An 18,482-nucleotide genomic window follows, 5' to 3' on the forward strand; every position below is an offset into this window, starting at 1 on the left:
TAAATTCAGTTCACCTAATAACTGCTTTGCCAGCAACTTAAAGAATATGAAGAAAAGCATAAGCATAGTTATTATCCTTAAACTTAAAACATAGATAGAAAGATGATACGCTAAGTCTGAGAAAATTAATTTGACTTAATAAACAATTCAAAGACTCTTTGAGAGATAAATGGAAAGAACAGTGAAATGTCAGGACTAGAAGGAATGTAGAATTCATCCTCTTTTGTCTTATAGATGAGAAAACTAACATCTAGAGAGGTGAAATGACTTCCCCAAGTTAGGGACAAAACTGGTACCAAGAAGCTTGTGTTCTTTCTGGTAGGAACACATTCTCTTTATATTTTAAACTCTCTGCTTTTGTTTTTGGAAATCCTTTAAGAGTTGGGGTTATCAAAAGTGTAACCTGGCTCTGTCATATAGTTTAATAGTGTTCAGTATTATTCTTGGCAGGGATTTTTAAAATTTTTATTTATTTTTCATTGTTCTATTTAGTTGTACATGACAGCAGAATGCATTTGGATTTATTATACACAAGTGGAGTACAACTTTTCATTTCTCTGGTTGTACATAATGTAGAGTCACACCATTCGTGTAATCATACATGTACGTAGGGTAATGATGTTTGTCTCATTCCACCATGTTACCTTCCCCTCATTTCCTCCTAGACAATCTAATGTTCCTCCATTTTTAGGGCTTTTTTTTTTTTTTTTTTAATATCTTTATTTATTTTTATGCCATGCTGAGTATTGAACCCAGTGCCTCACATGTGCTAGGCAAGAGCTCTACCACTGAGCCACAACCCCAGCCCTTGGCAGAACTTTTGATTAAAGATGCTGCACAAGGCAGTCTGCTTCCATCATGGTTATTGAATGTCTTGAAAACACACTGAATGAGTTCTCAATTTCCAAGTGTCAGTATATTTCAGGTTTCTCAATGTAAGTTAGAGATGGAGTACTTTGCTCCAATCCCTTTAGTAGGGGCCTGAGGTGAATTTTTATGGAGAACTCTAGAGGAAGACTTCCTCAGAGACATTAATTAAGAGGATGTGGAGTTCTGAACTAGAAGAGACTTTGGGGGAGAATCTTACTCAGAGATTGCAAAGTGGTGACCAACAGGGCAAACATACTACCAAAACATGTTTGTCTGTCACAGTGGTAAATATTCTGGGAAATTGTTGCTGGCATGAACATTGGTAGATTTCATGTAAATATCTACATTTCTGGCTTCTCAGAAAACTACATGATCTGGAAATCCTGGGTCTTCCAGGTAACTAAATTGCTTAGAGTGGATGGGCAACAAGGCACAAACTTACTGATTTGTCGGGGCTTGGCCTTTCTTAGCACCTGGAGAGGCCAGGTGCAATTTATTATTGTCTATATTCTGCCCCACCCCCATTTTTTTTTTTATTGGTGCATTGTAGTTGTACTTAATAGTGGGATTTGTTGTTACATATTCATGCGTGTACACAATATGACAATATAATTTGGCCAATATCACTCCCCAGCCTTTGCCCTCTCTCCTCTCTTCCCACCCTCTTATCCCTGTCCTTTATTCCACTGATCTCTCTTTGATTTTTGTGAGATCCCTCCCTCATTTTTAAAATTAAGAAGTAAGTGAGGCTGGGGGTCTATCTCAGTGGTAGGACATGTGCCTATCACGTGCAAGGCCTTGGATTCAATCCCCAGCACACCCAACCCCCAATATTTTGTATCCTAAAGTATCAAAATTAGGAGAACAGAAGACCCAGAAGTCTTTTTATTTCAGAAAAAGCACAAGAGTGTATTTCTTTGAAAAGGTGAATTGTTGTTATGTTGTTCTTTTGTATATTTAAAAATTTTTATTATTATTATTATTTTGGTCCCAGGGATTGAACTCAGGGGCACTCAACCACTGAGCCACATCCCCAGCCCAATTTTGTATTTTATTTAGAGACAGGGTCTCATTGAGTTGCTTAGTGTCTCACAGTTCCTGAGGCTGGCTTTGATCTTGCAATCCTCCTACCTCAGCCTCTTGAGATGCTATTTTTTATTTTTTGTATTTGTAGATGGACAGAATGAATGCCTTTATTTGCTTATTTTTATGTGATGCTAGGCACGTGCTCTGCCACTGAGCTAGGACCCCAGCCCTGTATGTTCTTGCTTAATTAAATACAAATGTAACCTAAATGCCCACTTGGAGCTAGCTTCACTTATTGCTGCCTCCTGGCTCCCTCCCTCTACAATCCTGAAATGTTCACTATCTTATTTGTGTTGAAGCAGTATCTGAAATGCTTGGAAATGCAGGATCCATGGGACAAATAATTTCTTCTGAAATGTCTTATCTGTGACATTTGGTGACATTTATTTGAGCTGTCTGTAGCCCTTTAGCAATATAGAGCCTCCCATCTCCTAAGGTTTACTGACATGGGTTGATCAGTTTAGTGGACAAATAACCTTTAAAGACCAAAGTATTGGCCTGACATAATATGAGTATAGATGACAAATATGCCCACATGCAGTGAAATAAATTCCCTGGAAACTGGCATTTCGTGTTACCAGATTAGGCAGACACATCCAGATTGTCACTTCCATTTCTGTGGTTCTACAATTAATCCCCACCCCCACCCCACCCTTTCCTTTTTTCTCTCAATACTGGGAATCCAACCCTGGGTCTTGCAAATACTAGACAAGCAATCTACCATTGAACTTCAACTCCAACCTCTCCCCCTGCGCCCCCTCCTGCGCTTTTTTTTTTTCTTTTTTAAATTTTGACACTAGTTTTGCTAAATTGCTGAGGCTGGCCTCAGATTTGCAATCCTGCCTCAGCCTTCCAAGTCCCTGGGACTACAGATGTGCACTACCATGGTTTCAGATTATTTTGAAATCTACTTTTCCATATTCAGTAGTGTATATTTTGAATATTTTCCATAAACTGCAACATCTTCCCTGTTTTATAAATTAGAAATTTTGGATATATAAAGATGTAAAAGAAAAATTCTATGAACATACGTCCAAATGTCTCTTTTTTTTTTTTTTTTTTTTTAAAGCAGTGCTGGGGATTAAACCCAGGGCCTCATGCTTGACAGGCGAGCACTCTACAAACTGAGCTGTATCCCTAGCCCCAATGTCTTTTACCTAGATTCAGCAGGTATATATGTTTTTTTTTCTTTCTTTTTTTTTTTAAATTTATTTTTATTGTACAAACAATGGGATACATCTTGTTTCTCTGTTCGTACATGAAGTAGAGGTATACCATTTGTGTGATCATACATTTATATAGGGTAATGGTGTTTGATTCATTCTATTATTTTTTTCCTCCCCCCATCCCTCCTACCCCTCTTTTCCTTATATACATCCCTTCTTCCTCCATTCTTGCCTCCCTTCCACCCCCCATTATGTATCATCTGCTTATCAGCGAGATCATTTGTCCTTTGGTTTTTTGAGTTTGACTTATCTCACTTAGCATGATATTCTCCAATTTCATCCATTTGCCTGCAGATGCCGTAATTTTATCATTCTTTATGGCTGAGTAATATTCCATTGTATATATATACCACAGTTTCTTTATCCATTCATCAATTGAAGGGCATTTAGGTTGGTTCCACAATCTGGCTATTGTGAATTGAGCAGCTATGAACATTGATATGGCTGCATCTCTGTAGCATGCTGATTTTAAGTCCTTTGGGTATAGACCAAGGAGGTTGGTTCAACATCCGGAAATCAATAAATGTAATTCACCATATCAACAGGCTTAAAGTCAAGAATCATATGATTATTTTGATAGATGCAGAAAAAGCATTTGATAAAATACAGCATCCCTTCATGCTCAAAACACTAGAAAAAATAGGGATAGCAGGAACATTCCTTAACATTGTAAAGGCCATCTATGCTAAGCCTATGGCCAATATCATAAATGGTGAAAAACTATAAGCATTCCCCCTAAAAACTGGGACAAGGAAGGGATGCCCTCTTTCACCATTTCTATTCATCATTGTCCTTGAAACTCTAGCCAGAGCAATTAGACCAAAGAAATTAAAGGGATACGAATAGGAAAAGAAGAACTCAAACGATCCCTATTTGCTGATGACATGATTATATACTTAGAGGAACTGGGAAATTCCACCAGAAAACTTTTAGAACTCATAAGTAAATTCAGTAAAGTAGCAGGATATAAGATCAATGCTCATAAATCTAATGCATTTTTATACATAAGTGATGAATATTCAGAAAGAGATGTTAGGAGAACTTTCTTTCTTTTTGAGATGGGGTTTTGCTATGTTGCCCAGACCCATCTTGAACTCCTGACTCAAGTGTTCCTCCCAACTTAACCTCTCAACTACATGGGGCTACAGGCACATACCACTCTGTGCCTGACCTCATAATTTCTTGATGCGTTTTTATACATACATTTTTACTTTTATCCAATAATGTTACATTTTGACATTTTCTTCTAAATATTTCAGCATGCATCTCTTAAAAAGTCATTTTTCTGTATAGCCACAATTCCATTATTACCTAGGAAATTGTACAGTAATTCTATGATATATAGTATTTCATAAAACTTAAAGATTTACCAGATTTCTTACGAATATCATAGAATTTTCAATTCAGTGTTTAAATGAGGTACATGTATTGCTTTAGATTCTTATATCTCTTGAGTCTTCTAGTCTAAAATAGGCTTCTCACCTCTTCCCTTATGTTGACATTTTGAAGGTGTATGATTATCTTGTGAAATGCACTATGTTTTAGATTTATCTGCTTCCTCATGGTGTTACTTAACATGCTTCTGTATCCCCTATACTTCCTATAAACTTAAAATTCATATTTTCTTAATCTAGAGTCACTTTTTCCAGTTTGAACTGGAAATGTTTTTATCTTTGTTTGCATTATCTTCTAATAGGAATTTAGCATTTCCTTCTATTAATGTATGCAGTAAACTAGAGTTTTCAGCTGTATCTGTAACTTTGTCACCAGTAAGAATATCAGTGTTTTGCATATTTGTAATAATAGACAATATCTTAAAAAATGTTCATGTTCTTTATAACTTCAGAGACCTCTTGTCATATCTTATTTAATGTGTTAATAGAGAAGCACATATATTACTGTAATACACATTCTTTGTAAAATTAAAAAAATTTTTTTAGATGTTGATAGACCTTTATTTTTATTCTTTTATTTATATGCCATGCTGAAAATCGAACCCAGTGCCTCACACATGCTACGCAAGTGCTCTACCACTGAGCCACAACACCAGCCCTAATTGCTCTACCATTGAGCTACATCCTTAGCCTTTTAACCTTTTTTTTTTAAAGACTGAGTCCCTTGTAGTTGCCTAGTGTGGTCTTGAATTGCAGTCTTCGTGCCTCAGCCTCTCAAGTTGCTGGGATTATAGATGTGCACTTCAACACCCAGATCTGCTTTTCTTTTGAGGATCCGTATCCTGTGGTTGTAAGGATATTTATATACTTGATTATAGGCAGTTACACTTATTATTCTTGTTCTTTTTTATTTTTTGATAATCTTCCCCAGGCTTGTCTCAAACTCCTGGGATCAAGCAATCCTTCTGACTCAACTGTCCAAGTAGTTGGGACTATGGGCACATTCCACTGTGAGGCTCATTGTTTTTATTGTTCTTTGTGTTCTTTTCAGTGACCCTCTGTCCCTCACCATAGTTTTAAAGGTGCGAATGGAAATTTCTACTGAAAACAAGATTGAGTGCATCTTAAAACTTCTGGTTTTCAGTGATACTAGTTGTAGGTGCAGAAGGTACCAGAAGGTATTATGTTTTAATAGAATAAGACAAAATGTTCTCTAAGAATTCATAAAAAAAATGAAGTGAGGTATATCTGTTTAAATAATACTGCAGGATGATTGTTGTGGAGTAACAAAAATCAGAATCTTTAGTATTAGTTTATGAAGTTTTTTTTTTGGCTGACTAGAGATTGTATTGGGCCCTGTGCATGCTAGGTGAGCTCTTTCACCATTGAGCTACATTCCGAGCCCAAGAAAAAAATTTTAAAAGTAGCCTTCATCCACTTTGGTTTTTCATCTTGCTACTAAAGGTAGGCTGGAAAACTGGAAATAGAAATGTATGTCTTGGTAACAAAGAAGCTCAAAGGGAAACATTCTATGTATTTGAGAATGTACTCGTTAGTACCCTTAATGTTTGTGCACTTGAAATTGTTAAGTATAAGAGGTTGTAAAAGTTACTGGGTCCTCTTGTGTAGGTTAGTTATATATTTTTTTTTATCTAGCAGTAAATATAGCATTCCTAATATAAAAGTCTTTAAGTTGGAGAGTATTTGTTATATATAAATTTCATGTTTGTTTTTGATGTTTGCCTAACTTTGGCTTTTTTTTCTTAGAAATGACTGCTGTTCACACAGGCAACATAAACTTCAAATGGGACCCCAAAAGTCTAGAGATTAGGACTTTGGCAGTTGAAAGACTTTTGGAGCCTCTTGTTACACAGGTAAGAATCTGAAAACACAAGTATGTACTTGTAGCATGGTTCTATAGCAGTAAGCTTGGGTATCAAATATAAGACCAAGGTCATTTTCTTCAATGTCTTGATATGACTGGTTGAATTTAGTTTGATAGTACTTATATGATTTGCTTATCTAGTAATTGAATATTGATATATAGATTTATTTAAGGCCTTAGAACACATTTGCTGCAATTTTCTTCCCGTCATATTGCCAATAGTGGAGGCTGTTGGTATGTAGTGCAGATTTTTAAATGTTGGCACTCTGCAGAAAACTTCACTCTTCCACAAAGGGGAAGCTCAAGGAAGATGTGACATGGACCCTTGTTAAGGTTCCTTACTCAGCTTAATGCCCTTTCATTGTGTAGGATTAGTTAACAGGTAATTGAATTTGAGGATATAGGTTTGGTGTATTCTGTTACAAATACACGTATCATAGTGTGAAGGCATTTATCAATTGTCAGTAACTAGCTATGTACTTTTAGTGTTTTGGTATAGTTTACATGTAAGTGTATGTGTAAGAGAATGAGATGTAGTAGCATCTGATAATCATTGAAAAAATTCTGTTCCAACTTACAAATATAAACTAGTATTTTATATATCTTTATTTAGGAGTGTGTTGTAAGACGGGAATATTTACTTTCTGGACCCTATGTACTATATAGCCTTCAATAAGTCTTTTGTTTGGCAGCTTTACACTATAACAAATCTTTAATCATTTTTGGCCTACAGATCATCTGGTATTATACATATTAATACTGATTAGTATTCTGGGATTTAAAGCATCATCACAGTAGGCTTCTTTGGGCAATCATTCTTTCCTTTATTAAAGGCCTTTACTAATTAATTGCTAAGATTTGTGAAAATAAACTGAACAAAGACTTCAGAAGCAAGTTATCTTAAAAATGTTTTGCAGAGATTGATAACAATGTCAAAATATGGCTTTCTGGTGAAATTAAATTCATTGTTAACCTTTTTATTTATTTGTGGTGCTGGGGATTGAACCTAGGACCTTGTGCATGTTAGGCAAGCACTCTACCAATTGAGCTGTATTTCCAGCCCCCATATTGTTAAAGTTTCTAGAACTTCATTGTGATACAGAAGAGAGATATCTAACTTCTTTTTCTTTTTCTTTTTTTGTCCATCATCAAAATTTTTATTGGAAAAAAAAAAAAAAAAAAAAAAACACCACCAAAATAGGACATTAAACATAATTACATCATCTTGGTAGAGTAACTAGAAATACTGAACTTATGAGGCTTTTTCGAGAACACACAAATTCAGGGAATTGTATAGATCATTAGTGTTTCTTCTAAATGAGCAACCTTCTGTGAGTCTGGCCTTTCCTCTTGTAGGCTGGCACAACAGTGTTGAACAACCTACACAAAGAACCACTGTCTGAGCATGGCTGAAAACTGTAGTAATCTTGTAGCAACCTGGACATTTTACCTACATAAAATAAGAATTTGGACTTTGAATTAACCATTTCTTTTTATATTTTTTTTCTTTTCCAAGGAAGGATGGAGCAAATCTCTAGCCAGTTAGCAGAGGCAATGAGTCAGATGTTAAAGTTATTTTTAAATAATATCATTTTCATCGATACTTTGTGTTCTCAAGTTCCTAATTTGTAAAGTCAAAATATTTTTTATTGTTGGGCATGGTGGTGCATGCCTCTAATTCCAGCGGCTTGGGAGGATCACAAGTTCAAAGCCAGCCTCAGCAACTTTGTGAGGCACTTAACAACTTAGCAAGTCTCCCTCCCTCCCTCCTTCTCTATCCATCCATCCATCCATCCATCTAGATCTTACACATTAAGAAAGCTAAATTATTTTGAAACTTAATTTATTATCATTGCTTTATATCTTAAATATGGAGAGAGTTGTGTGTTATTTAATACTTAGCAGAATGTGATGTTTCCTTTTGAGTAACTTACTGATGTTGTCTTTAAAGTTGTTTGTCTTTTGGTTTCATTGTAGATGACTTCAGTTAAATTAATTTTTAAAATGAAACTTTCAGGTTACAACCCTGGTAAACACCAATAGTAAGGGACCCTCTAACAAAAAGAGAGGTCGTTCTAAGAAGGCCCATGTTTTGGCTGCATCTGTTGAACAAGCAACTGAGAATTTCTTGGAGAAGGGGGATAAAATTGCAAAGGAGAGTCAGTTTCTCAAGGAGGAGCTTGTGGCTGCTGTAGAAGATGTTCGAAAGCAAGGTAGGTCAATATTGCTTTTTGTATAGAGGCAGACCTTTATAGAAAATCAGTCTTTTTTTTTTTTTTTTTTTTTTTTTTTCCTTAGGCACTGGGAATGCAACCCAGGACCTCATACGTGCTAGGTAACAACTGTACCACTGAGTTACATCCCCAGGTTCTATAAAACTTGTCTTTGGAGGAAATTTTCTGTGGTCAGTAGTCTGTGCTTACCAATTAATTATTCAGTAACTTATAATATTCATTTATTTGAGATGTGTAATTGTACAGAGTCATATTTTAATCAGAAGATATGCTTACAAAGAAATTTCTCTTTGGAGAATCTGAATCCACTTCTCTTTGTGTTTCAGGTAATTGTTAAGTCATAGAAATGTTATCACACAGTTCTAAAAGATATAAAAGTGACAAAAGTTTTATCTTCCTGTGATACTTCTTTTTAATTCATAATAATGATATTGGGATAATAAAATGGAAAACATTTAGTTTGATAATACTCATAACTCTGAAAATTTACCCTGAAAACACCCTAGAAATTGTCCCATATTTTCACACTAGTATGTTCATTCAGCTGTGCATATTTGTACTGGTTTGAGTTTGGAATAAATAAACTGGGCTTACATAAGGAAAAATTAAGTTACAGCATTTGCTGGTAAATGGATGGAACTGGAGATTATCATTATAAGCAAAATAAGCCAATTCCAAAAAACCAAAGGCCAGATGTTCTCTCTCTACAGAGGGAAGAATAGAAGTTCATTGTATTAGAAAAAGGGGAATGAAGGTAAGGGGGATGGGAATAGGAAAGACAGTAGAATGAATTGGACATAACTTTCCTATGTTCATCTATGAATACATGACAGTGTAACTCTGCATCATGTACAGCCACAAGAATGAGAAGTTATACCCCATGTATGTATAATATGTCAAAATACATTCTGTCATGTATAAAAAAAACAAAGAAAGTATATTAACCCATATTTTAAAAAATCTGAACTTAAATGAATCGTGTTTTTGGCAACTCAAAATTGATAGGTAAAATGGTAGTTAATCCACACGTTACCAGTAATTAATGTTAGAAAAAATATCATTGTTATAAGTTTGAAAAGAAGACTTTAAAACTGGAAGATAATTTTTTTTTTTTTTTTTTGGTGTGATACACAGTATTAGACATAGGACCTTGCACATGCTAAGCAAGGGCTCTACTACTGAGGCTATATCCCCAGTCCTTTTTATTTTATTTTGAGACAAGGTCTCAATAAATTGCCTACACTGGCCTTGAACTTTCTATCCTTCTACTTTAACCTTCTGAGTAGCTGGGATAAATATGTACCACACTGTGCCCTGCTGAGTATGAACTTATTGAAATCTGTAGTTGTGTTAGACCTGTTCCAGCAGGAGAATTTCAACAAAGATATGGGTTTTGTAGGCCACTGGATATCAGCTAAGGTGAATTGAACCTCTAATGCGGACAGGTGCTTTATTAGCCTTTAGGTGGACCTCATTTCTGGTGCCCTAAAGCAAAGTACATAGGCCTTTGGAGTCTTTAACTTAATTTCATCCTTATGACAGTACCTTTGCTAGAGATGATATTTCCAGTTGTTCTGAATTTGTGAACTGGAAATCTTATTTGGTGAGTGTTTTTCCAGTTTTCAGGTTGAAAATAAATATGTCTACTACTAAAAATAATAAAATAATTAAAATTTCTTAATATGAATGGGGCGGCTCTATTAGTTTCCTTGAGCTGTCAGAATATAAATTATTACAAATTTGGTGACTTATAACAATAGAAATTCCTTCATAATTCTAGAGGCCAAAAAATCTGAAATTACAGTTTTGGCAGGTTTGGTTCCTTCTTGGGGTTCAGGAAGAATCTTGCCCTCTCCTAGATTCTTTTTTATTTTTGCAGTATTGGAAATTGATCCTAGGGGTACTCTACCACTATGCTATATTTCCAGTCATTTTTATTTTTAGATAGGATCTTGCTGGCCTTGAATGTGGTGATTCTTCTGTCTAAACCTCCTGAGTTGCTGGGATTTCAGGCATGTGCCTCCATATCCTACTCCTCTTGCTTCTTGGGTTACTAGCAATTTTGGCATTCCTTGACTTGGAGACAGAGCACTCCAATCTCTTCATTTTTTGTTACATACCATACTTATTTTCCTTTCCTTCTTTTTTTTTTTTTTTTTTTTTTTTTTTTTGGTGCTGGGGATCGAACCCAGGGCCTTGTGCATGCAAGGCAAGCACTCTACCAACTGAGCTATCTCCCCAGCCCCATTTTCCTTTCCTTCTAAGAGCATCAGTCAGTCAGTGAATTAGGGCTCTCATCCTAATGTAGTGTGTCCTCATCTTAACTTGACAACCATTTGCAAAAACTATTTCTAAGTAAGTTCACATTCACAGGTTCTGGGTGGACATGAGTTTCTAACCTAGTACAAAGGATTTTGAATTTGTTTTAAAGCAGTTCCCCCCTCCCCCACCCTCCCTAGGCGCTAGGAATTAAACTCGGGGTCTCCTATACTCTAGGCAAGTGATTTACCCTGGTCTATATCCTCAGCCTCTAAGCAGTTTAATGTTCTAGTTTAGGAACATTTTGAGCTTTCTTATGGAGGAAATTAGAATGACTTACTTCATTTTCCTCTATTGAAAAGTTCTGCTCCCCAGTTCTTCTTATAGCCTGTGGTAAAACTCTATAGTTATAGCAGATGAGTTTGGCCAAGTCTTCATTGTATCTAATGACCAAAACATTTATTTTTAAAATGTATTTAATTGTTGCAGGTAATAATATATATATATATATATATATATATATATATATATATGTGTGTGTGTGTGTTTCTTGTTTTAGAAGTGTCTCTGATGCAAATCATGGTGTAATAAACACTTTCTCCCTCTAACTGCCCCTCCCCCCAATCTTGAATGCAGATCTGAATTTCTTTTTTCTTGTTAGTTTTGTTTATCTGTGAAAATCTTGTATGTGGTTCTGTATCATAAACACTTGTCTCCCTAGTTGAACTTTGTAGTTACTTGGGATCATGATCCTATTCATCATAATTTGTATTCCTGCCAGGGGGTGGGGATGTAGTAGGGAAATAGAACTAAAATATAATTCTCTCCCATCGTCATTGCATCAGATAGGAAAAGCTGAGGTGCCTTGCTTTTTCTCTTGGCTAATTTTTTTCTTTGGAGAATCTTAACAATTGGTAATGAAATCTATTTTCAATCTCATAAGTAAAACAAAATATATATTATGAAAATGATTAAGTACAGAGGTTTTTTTGTTTTTGTTTTTGTTTTTTAAATAAACTGAGACTCAGCTTTGTTGCTGAAGCTGTTTACTCATATTGGGAACCCTGAAGTAGGGTTAATATGTTTGTAGATTCTTTGATGTTCCTCCCTTAAAAAAGTGGAGCTTAATCTGAAACCTTGTCAATGTTGCTGGGACTTAGTAACTCAGTTCTGTAAAATAATGGAATGTGGTAGAAGTGTTGTGATCTACTTAGGAGGAAAAGTTATGAAAAGGGATAGTATTCACCTGACTTTTTCTCAGGGACTATTCACTCTGAGTAAGGCTGGCTGTTATGTCATGAGAGCAGTTAGGAGCTACTGTAGAGAGAAGCTGAAGTCGCCCCTCAGCGGTCAACACAGCTTTGTCAATCATGTGAGTTAACTACCTTGGAAGTAGGTCTTCCAACTCTAGTCAAGTTTCAGATGACATTAACCAACCAACCCCCAATTCCTGGCCCACAGAAAAAGCTGGGAGATAATAAGTTTTTTAAAAAATATTTTTTAGTTGTAGATGGACACAATATCTTTATTTATTTTTATGTGGTGCTGAGGTTCGAATCCAGTGCCTCGCAAGTGCTCTACCACTGAGCTGTAACCCCAGCCCTAATAAATGTTTTATTTATTTATTATTTTTTTTATTTTGAGACGGTGACACCACCATTTACTGGTCCTGCTTCCTCAGGTGTTGAAGTATAACGCTAGAGAAGCAAGCCGAGCCAAGCATAGAGTAGAAAGTAAGCTTTATTAAAGAAAAGTAAAAGCAGACTTCTCCCAGGTGGAAGAAGGGGACCCAAAGGCAGAATCCCCTAATAAATGTTTTAAACCACCAACTTATTATAAACACCTTTCCTGGCTTGACTTCTGGTGGTTCTGAGTGTTAATGCAAAAGCCTGACCTAACTGTTGTCATTTTTATTAGTATGTAAAATAAATACTTATCTATGGAAGACCTAGTTGCTAAGGGATGTGTAAGAAAATTTCTTCAGTGTTGACTACTTTTGTTTAGAATAGTGATTGGCAAAATTTTTGTAAAGGGCCAGGTAGTCAAGTCTGTTGAAACTATCAAGGGTTGCTTTTGTGTTGGGAAAGCAGGTACGGACAATATATAACAAATGGGCATGGTCTTATTTTAATAAAACAAAACTTATTTACAAATATAGGAGGCGGACTAGATATTTTGGGGGTCGGGGTACTGGGGATTTAACCCAGAGGTGCTTTACCACTGAGCTACATCTACCCAGGCTTTTTGATTTTTTTGAGATAGGTCTCACTAAGTTGCTGAGGCTGGTCTTGAACTTGGTCTTCTACCTCAGGCTCCTGAGCTGCTGGGATTTCAGGTGCATGCCACCATGCCTGGCAAAGTGGGCCAGATTTGATTTACAGGCTGCAATTTGCCTAACCTCTAACTTAGGTTTTTTTCTGAGTCTAATAAAGTCATGAGGTTACTATTTGCAAAGAAATATTTGTTCATATATTTATTTATAACACTTTGGAGCCAGAAATTAAACCTTGTATGTCTTTGGGTTTGTACTCATTCTATGCAGTCATAATTAACATCCAGAAACTTGAATGTGTATAATTTTTGCAGCATGACTTTTTTTCCTATTCGTTTCTGTTTACGTGGCTAATACTCATGATCATTGTGGATACACTAAAACATCATCATGATGCTTATAAGTGTGATTAAAAAACACTCACATACGTAAAACTCAGGGTCTTTTTACTTCAAAGGTAATAAAATGACCAGGTGAGTTTCCTGTGGTGAATGGGAGCCTGTCATCAATTACATGACATCCAAATCCCTGTGGTCTAGGAGTTATATTGTTTTGCTATGTTAATCCACTTAAACTAGTTGTTAAGTCTTACATGGACTGAGGCATACATGTATCTCTTAGATGTACTTTTTTCTCTTACTGTAATACTGCTTATCTTCTATATCACTCATCTTGATTAGGTTATTCTTATCTTTATACCTTTCCCCCTAGTTCTCATCACAGCGGTAATTAAATGGATTGCCTTCTTTTTTCCAGGCTCCAGGAGGGCAGCTGTTTGATAGCCCAATGACTTTTCTGTGTGGTACCTAACATGGTACCTGATCTGTGTGAGGCACTGAATGTTGAAGATAATTAACTATTTTCTAAGGGGTACAATATAAGAAAAGGCTATTTTCTCAAAATTTAAGATGTGTTTTTCTCTTCAGTGCCAAATGGAAATGTTCATAGCGGTGGAGAACCTGCCTTTGTTTTTTTAATTGAGATATTATTCACTCCTTTATATAAAATTCATTCCTGTAAAGTGCATAATTCAGTGGTTTTTAGGATATTCACAGGGTTGTTCTAGAACATTTTTATCACCCCCAAAAGAAGCCTTTTACTCATTAGAATCACTTCTGATACATATATATTTTAACTTAAAGAGTAGGAGTTGCCTTTTGATTTCTATGTGTATTTTATGAGTCCTTGAATAGTCCTCTGACCAGAAGAAGAGGACCCTTTGCTGTATAGGGAACATCCACCAGATGGATGAGAAGATTTAAATGAAACTTGTTTGGAAAGGGAGAGACACTATAAAGAGGATTAGTGGTGTTAAGGTGGTAGTGGAGTGATGCGGAATAGCTTCTGTAGACTAACAGGGTTTTATGATCCATTAGTCACAATTTGCAGTTGGCGCTGAAAGACTGTTTCAGAGACTTGCTGTTTTATCAATGACTATTTCCTACAACTCATGGGCATTTCTGGGTGGAAGAAAGGGATGAAGATCCAAAGAAGTTGAGGTATATTTTTATTTTTTTTCTCTCACATATGGGATTTTATTTTATTTTTTATTTATTTATTTTCTTGTACATATTGATGGGATTTGTTGTTATGTATTTGTGCATACGCATAATTTTCTTTTTTTTTTTTGGTGGTACTGGGGATCGAACTCAGGGCCTTGTGCTTGCAAGGCAAGCGCTCTACCAGCTGAGCTATCTCCCCCAGCAACACACAATATGATTTGACCAGTATCACTCCCCACTACTTTTCCCTCCCTTTCTGAGGTACATTTTTAAATAATTCTACACTGCTTCTAATATTTGGCTCAGTAAAGGGATGAATACATGATTGTTACATTGGGCAACAGTGGATTTCCTGTGAAGAAGCTTGTGTTGGATGGACCAGACGAGAAATGGACTGGTTGATCCTGTGTGATCCCCCAGTGGAGACTGTGTATTGTTTTGTCCTAGAGTTTATAATTAGGACACATAGACATGAAAAGTAAATTAATAACATGAGTGACAGAAGAATGAAGGAGTAAGCATGGGATTGGAAATCTCCTTAAAGGATTCAGACTTATGCTGGGTCTTAACAGGTGGAAGAAGGAAGGGGGTAAGTCATCCAGGTAAGAAAATTAGTGGACACGCAAGTCACGCCTGGGGAATAGGAAGTCCCCGAGGGGAGTACTACTGATCAAAGTTAAGAGAGAATCTGGGGCTTACAGGTGTACCTCAGTGATGGAATACATGCTTAGTATTTGCAAGGCCCAGGGTTTGATCCCTGGACTACCCCCTCCATCCCCCACCCCTCCCCACCAAAAAAACAAAAACAAAACACTGCAGCTAGATTTAATTTTATTTTTGGAGCTAGATTTTAGGAGGTGGCTTTGAATACTAGGTGAAGAAGAAATGACTGTCAGGGGAACTGTGTAGAATCAGAGTATTTTATGGTTGGGACAGGTCTCATATCTTCCCATATGTTTGAATATATCATCAGGACTCACTACCTCAGGAAGCAGCTCTTCCCAGTATTGGTTGTGTTTATTTTTAAAACTTTTTTTTTTTTTCTTCTTAAATTAAACTGAAATATGTCTCTTTAATCTTCCTGTTTTAAGTTTTGCCATCTGGGTAACACAATATGATGAAAAATGGTGTTTTGGGGGGAGATTAGTCTTTAAGCTTTGGGCAGGAAGGGTTAAAGAGATTTATAGACAGTCTTGGAGGCAGGACCTTAGAGTCTAGAGATCATCATAGTTGTTGCGGGGAATGGAGCTGCAAGCCAGGAACTGCTGCTATATTATACCAGGAGGTAAAGGGAGATGTGGCCAGTTGTCTGTCATGCAGGTTAACTGCCAGCTTGGCCTGTGCAAATAACCAATCATCTTAATAGATAAAAGTAAGGGACCTGGTGTGTGAAACATTGTAATAATTCATTTTGCTGTGACTTGAGTTATTCCAGAGCATGTTGGGATAGTGTGTAATAAGAACTCAGGTGAATTATCTAAAGTTAGAACATATTCTCCTCAGTTTAGCCATTAGGATTCTGCTGTTCCCCTTTTTAGTCAAATTAAAATTACTTGACAGAATTTGCTCCAGTATTTAGTAACATTCATAAAAAAGTCAATTAATAGTTCGAAAAAATTTTTATTTTGAAAATTGTAGAATCACAGAAAGTTGCAAAGATAGTACAGAGAGGTTCAGTGAGTCCTCAATCCAGTTTTCCCAGTGGTTACATCTTATGGAACTACTGTACAATATCAAACCTAGGAAGCTTTGGTATAATATGCATATATAACTTTCTGTTTTTTTATTACATATATAGATTTGTATAGTACTATAATCAAGATATAGTACTATTCCATCTCTACTAAGATCTCCCTCATACTACCTCTTTATAGTTCTATTTATACTTCCTTCCCTCTCCAAACTTCCCTGGTAAAAATTATCCATTCTGTAGTTTGTTGTATTAGCTGGTCATGATGGCTCACGCCTGTAATCCCAGCAACTCTGGAGGCTTGGCAGAAGGATTGCAAGTTTGAGATCAACCTCAGGAACTTAGTGAGTCCCTAAGGACTTAGGAAGACTGTTTAAAATTTAAAAAGGGCTGGGAATGTGGCTTAGTGGTTTTGTGACCTTGGATCTCTGCCGCCCACCCCCCCCAAAAAAAGTTATATTAATGGAATTGTACCGAATAATCTTTGTTTTGCCCCCATCCCCCAGCTTGGAGCCCTTGTGAGCCATCCAACTTGGTGTATATATCAATAATTTAACTTTTTATTGCTAGATAGTATTCCATGGGTACTCCATGCATGAGTATAACTTGTCCATGGCAAGGTAAAGATTGTCCTCGTTTTTCATCCTTTTGACAGTATTTTTGTAAAGTAAAAAATTTTAATTTTGATGAAATTCAGTTTGTTGACATGCCCCCCCCCCCCTCCAATTTATGGATCATGTCTTCTCGTCTTTGGTACCATGTTTAATATTTTTCATCAAGCTCTAGCTTATGAAGGTTTTTCTTCTCTTTAAAAAGTTTTGCAGTTTTTCATTTTACATTTAAGTCTGTCATTCATAATAGTTCTGAGGTTTAGGTCATTTTTTTTTTTTTTTTTTTTACCTGTGGATATCTAGTTGCTCAAGTATTATATGTTGAAGATGCTCTTTTTTTCCTCCATTGAATGGCTTTTGCACTTTGCTAAAAATAAATTGGCCATACTAGTGGAGAGTTGTATCTTGGTTTTCTATTTTGTTTCATTGGTTCATGTGTATCTCTTCTCCCTCTGCCAACACCACAGTCTTTTTTTTTTTTTTTTTTTTTTATAGTTGTAATATGGACAGAATGCCTTTATTTTTATGTGGTGCTGAGGATTGAACCCAGTGCCTCACACATGGGAGGCAATGCTCTGTCACTGAGCTACAGCCCCAACCCAACACCACAGTCTTAATTGCTGTCAATAAGTTTTAGAATTGGGTAGAATGATTCTTCCTAGTTAATTCTTTTTCTGAATTATTTTAGCTATTCTAGTTTGCTTTTCCATATGAATATTAGAATAATGTCTGTATCTACAAAAAATGTGGAATTTTGATAAGAATTACATTAAATTTGTATATCAATTTGGGGGAGAATTGACATTTTTTTCCTACGTTAGTTTTCTAGTCCGTAATGCACAATTCACAGCTCAGTCACAGCTTAGTGCATCTCTGTCACATTTTACACACATGTACTCAAGTAATCATTCACAAAGTTTACATAGGGTCACAGTTTTTAGACCTTAAAAGTATATTCCTAAATTACTTTCCAGTAGGATTTTTTTGGGGGGCCAGGGTGTACCATGGATTGAATTCAGGGACACTCAACCACTGAGCCACATCCCCAGCTCTATTTTATTTTATTTATTTATGTATTTTATTTAGAGACAGTGTCTCCCTGAGTTGCTTAGCACCTTGCTTTTACTGAGGCTGGCTTTGAATTTACAGTCATCCTGCCTCAGCCTCCTGAGCCACTGGGATTACAGGCATGTGCCACTGTGCCTGGCTTCTAGTAGGGTTTTATCTTTAATTTTCTAATGTTCATATAACCTCACCAATTAACCAATTACAAGTTACAGAAATTCCCCTCAAACTTTTTTGAGACTAGAGGGCATTTATGGACTTTTGTAATTGGAAATTCCCAGAGTAACCTGAGTCAAAGGATGTGGACTTTCTTAACCACTAGTCTCAGTTGTTTTGCTTATCTTTATTCTTTCTTTCACTGTGAATTTAATCCAGGTGCACTGTACCA

General features: G+C 36.1%; 1 protein-coding gene and 1 pseudogene across 2 annotated transcripts in view; one reads left to right on the forward strand and one right to left on the reverse strand.

The window, feature by feature from the left end:
• Ctnna1 (catenin alpha 1) overlaps positions 1–18,482 on the forward strand; it is a 173,474-nt gene that overhangs the window by 19,709 nt on the left and 135,283 nt on the right. For both annotated transcript variants that reach the window (XM_047556839.1, XM_047556840.1), the window contains exons 2-3: positions 6,344–6,450; positions 8,479–8,674. In XM_047556839.1, coding sequence (XP_047412795.1) covers positions 6,346–6,450; positions 8,479–8,674 — 301 coding nt within the window. In that variant the 5' untranslated portion in view covers positions 6,344–6,345. The remainder of the gene's footprint in view (positions 1–6,343; positions 6,451–8,478; positions 8,675–18,482) is intronic.
• On the reverse strand, positions 7,714–7,997 carry LOC124986901 (40S ribosomal protein S27-like; annotated as a pseudogene).

This window comes from Sciurus carolinensis, chromosome 6, assembly GCF_902686445.1.
Source record: "Sciurus carolinensis chromosome 6, mSciCar1.2, whole genome shotgun sequence".
Classification (NCBI taxonomy): Eukaryota; Metazoa; Chordata; class Mammalia; order Rodentia; family Sciuridae; genus Sciurus; species Sciurus carolinensis.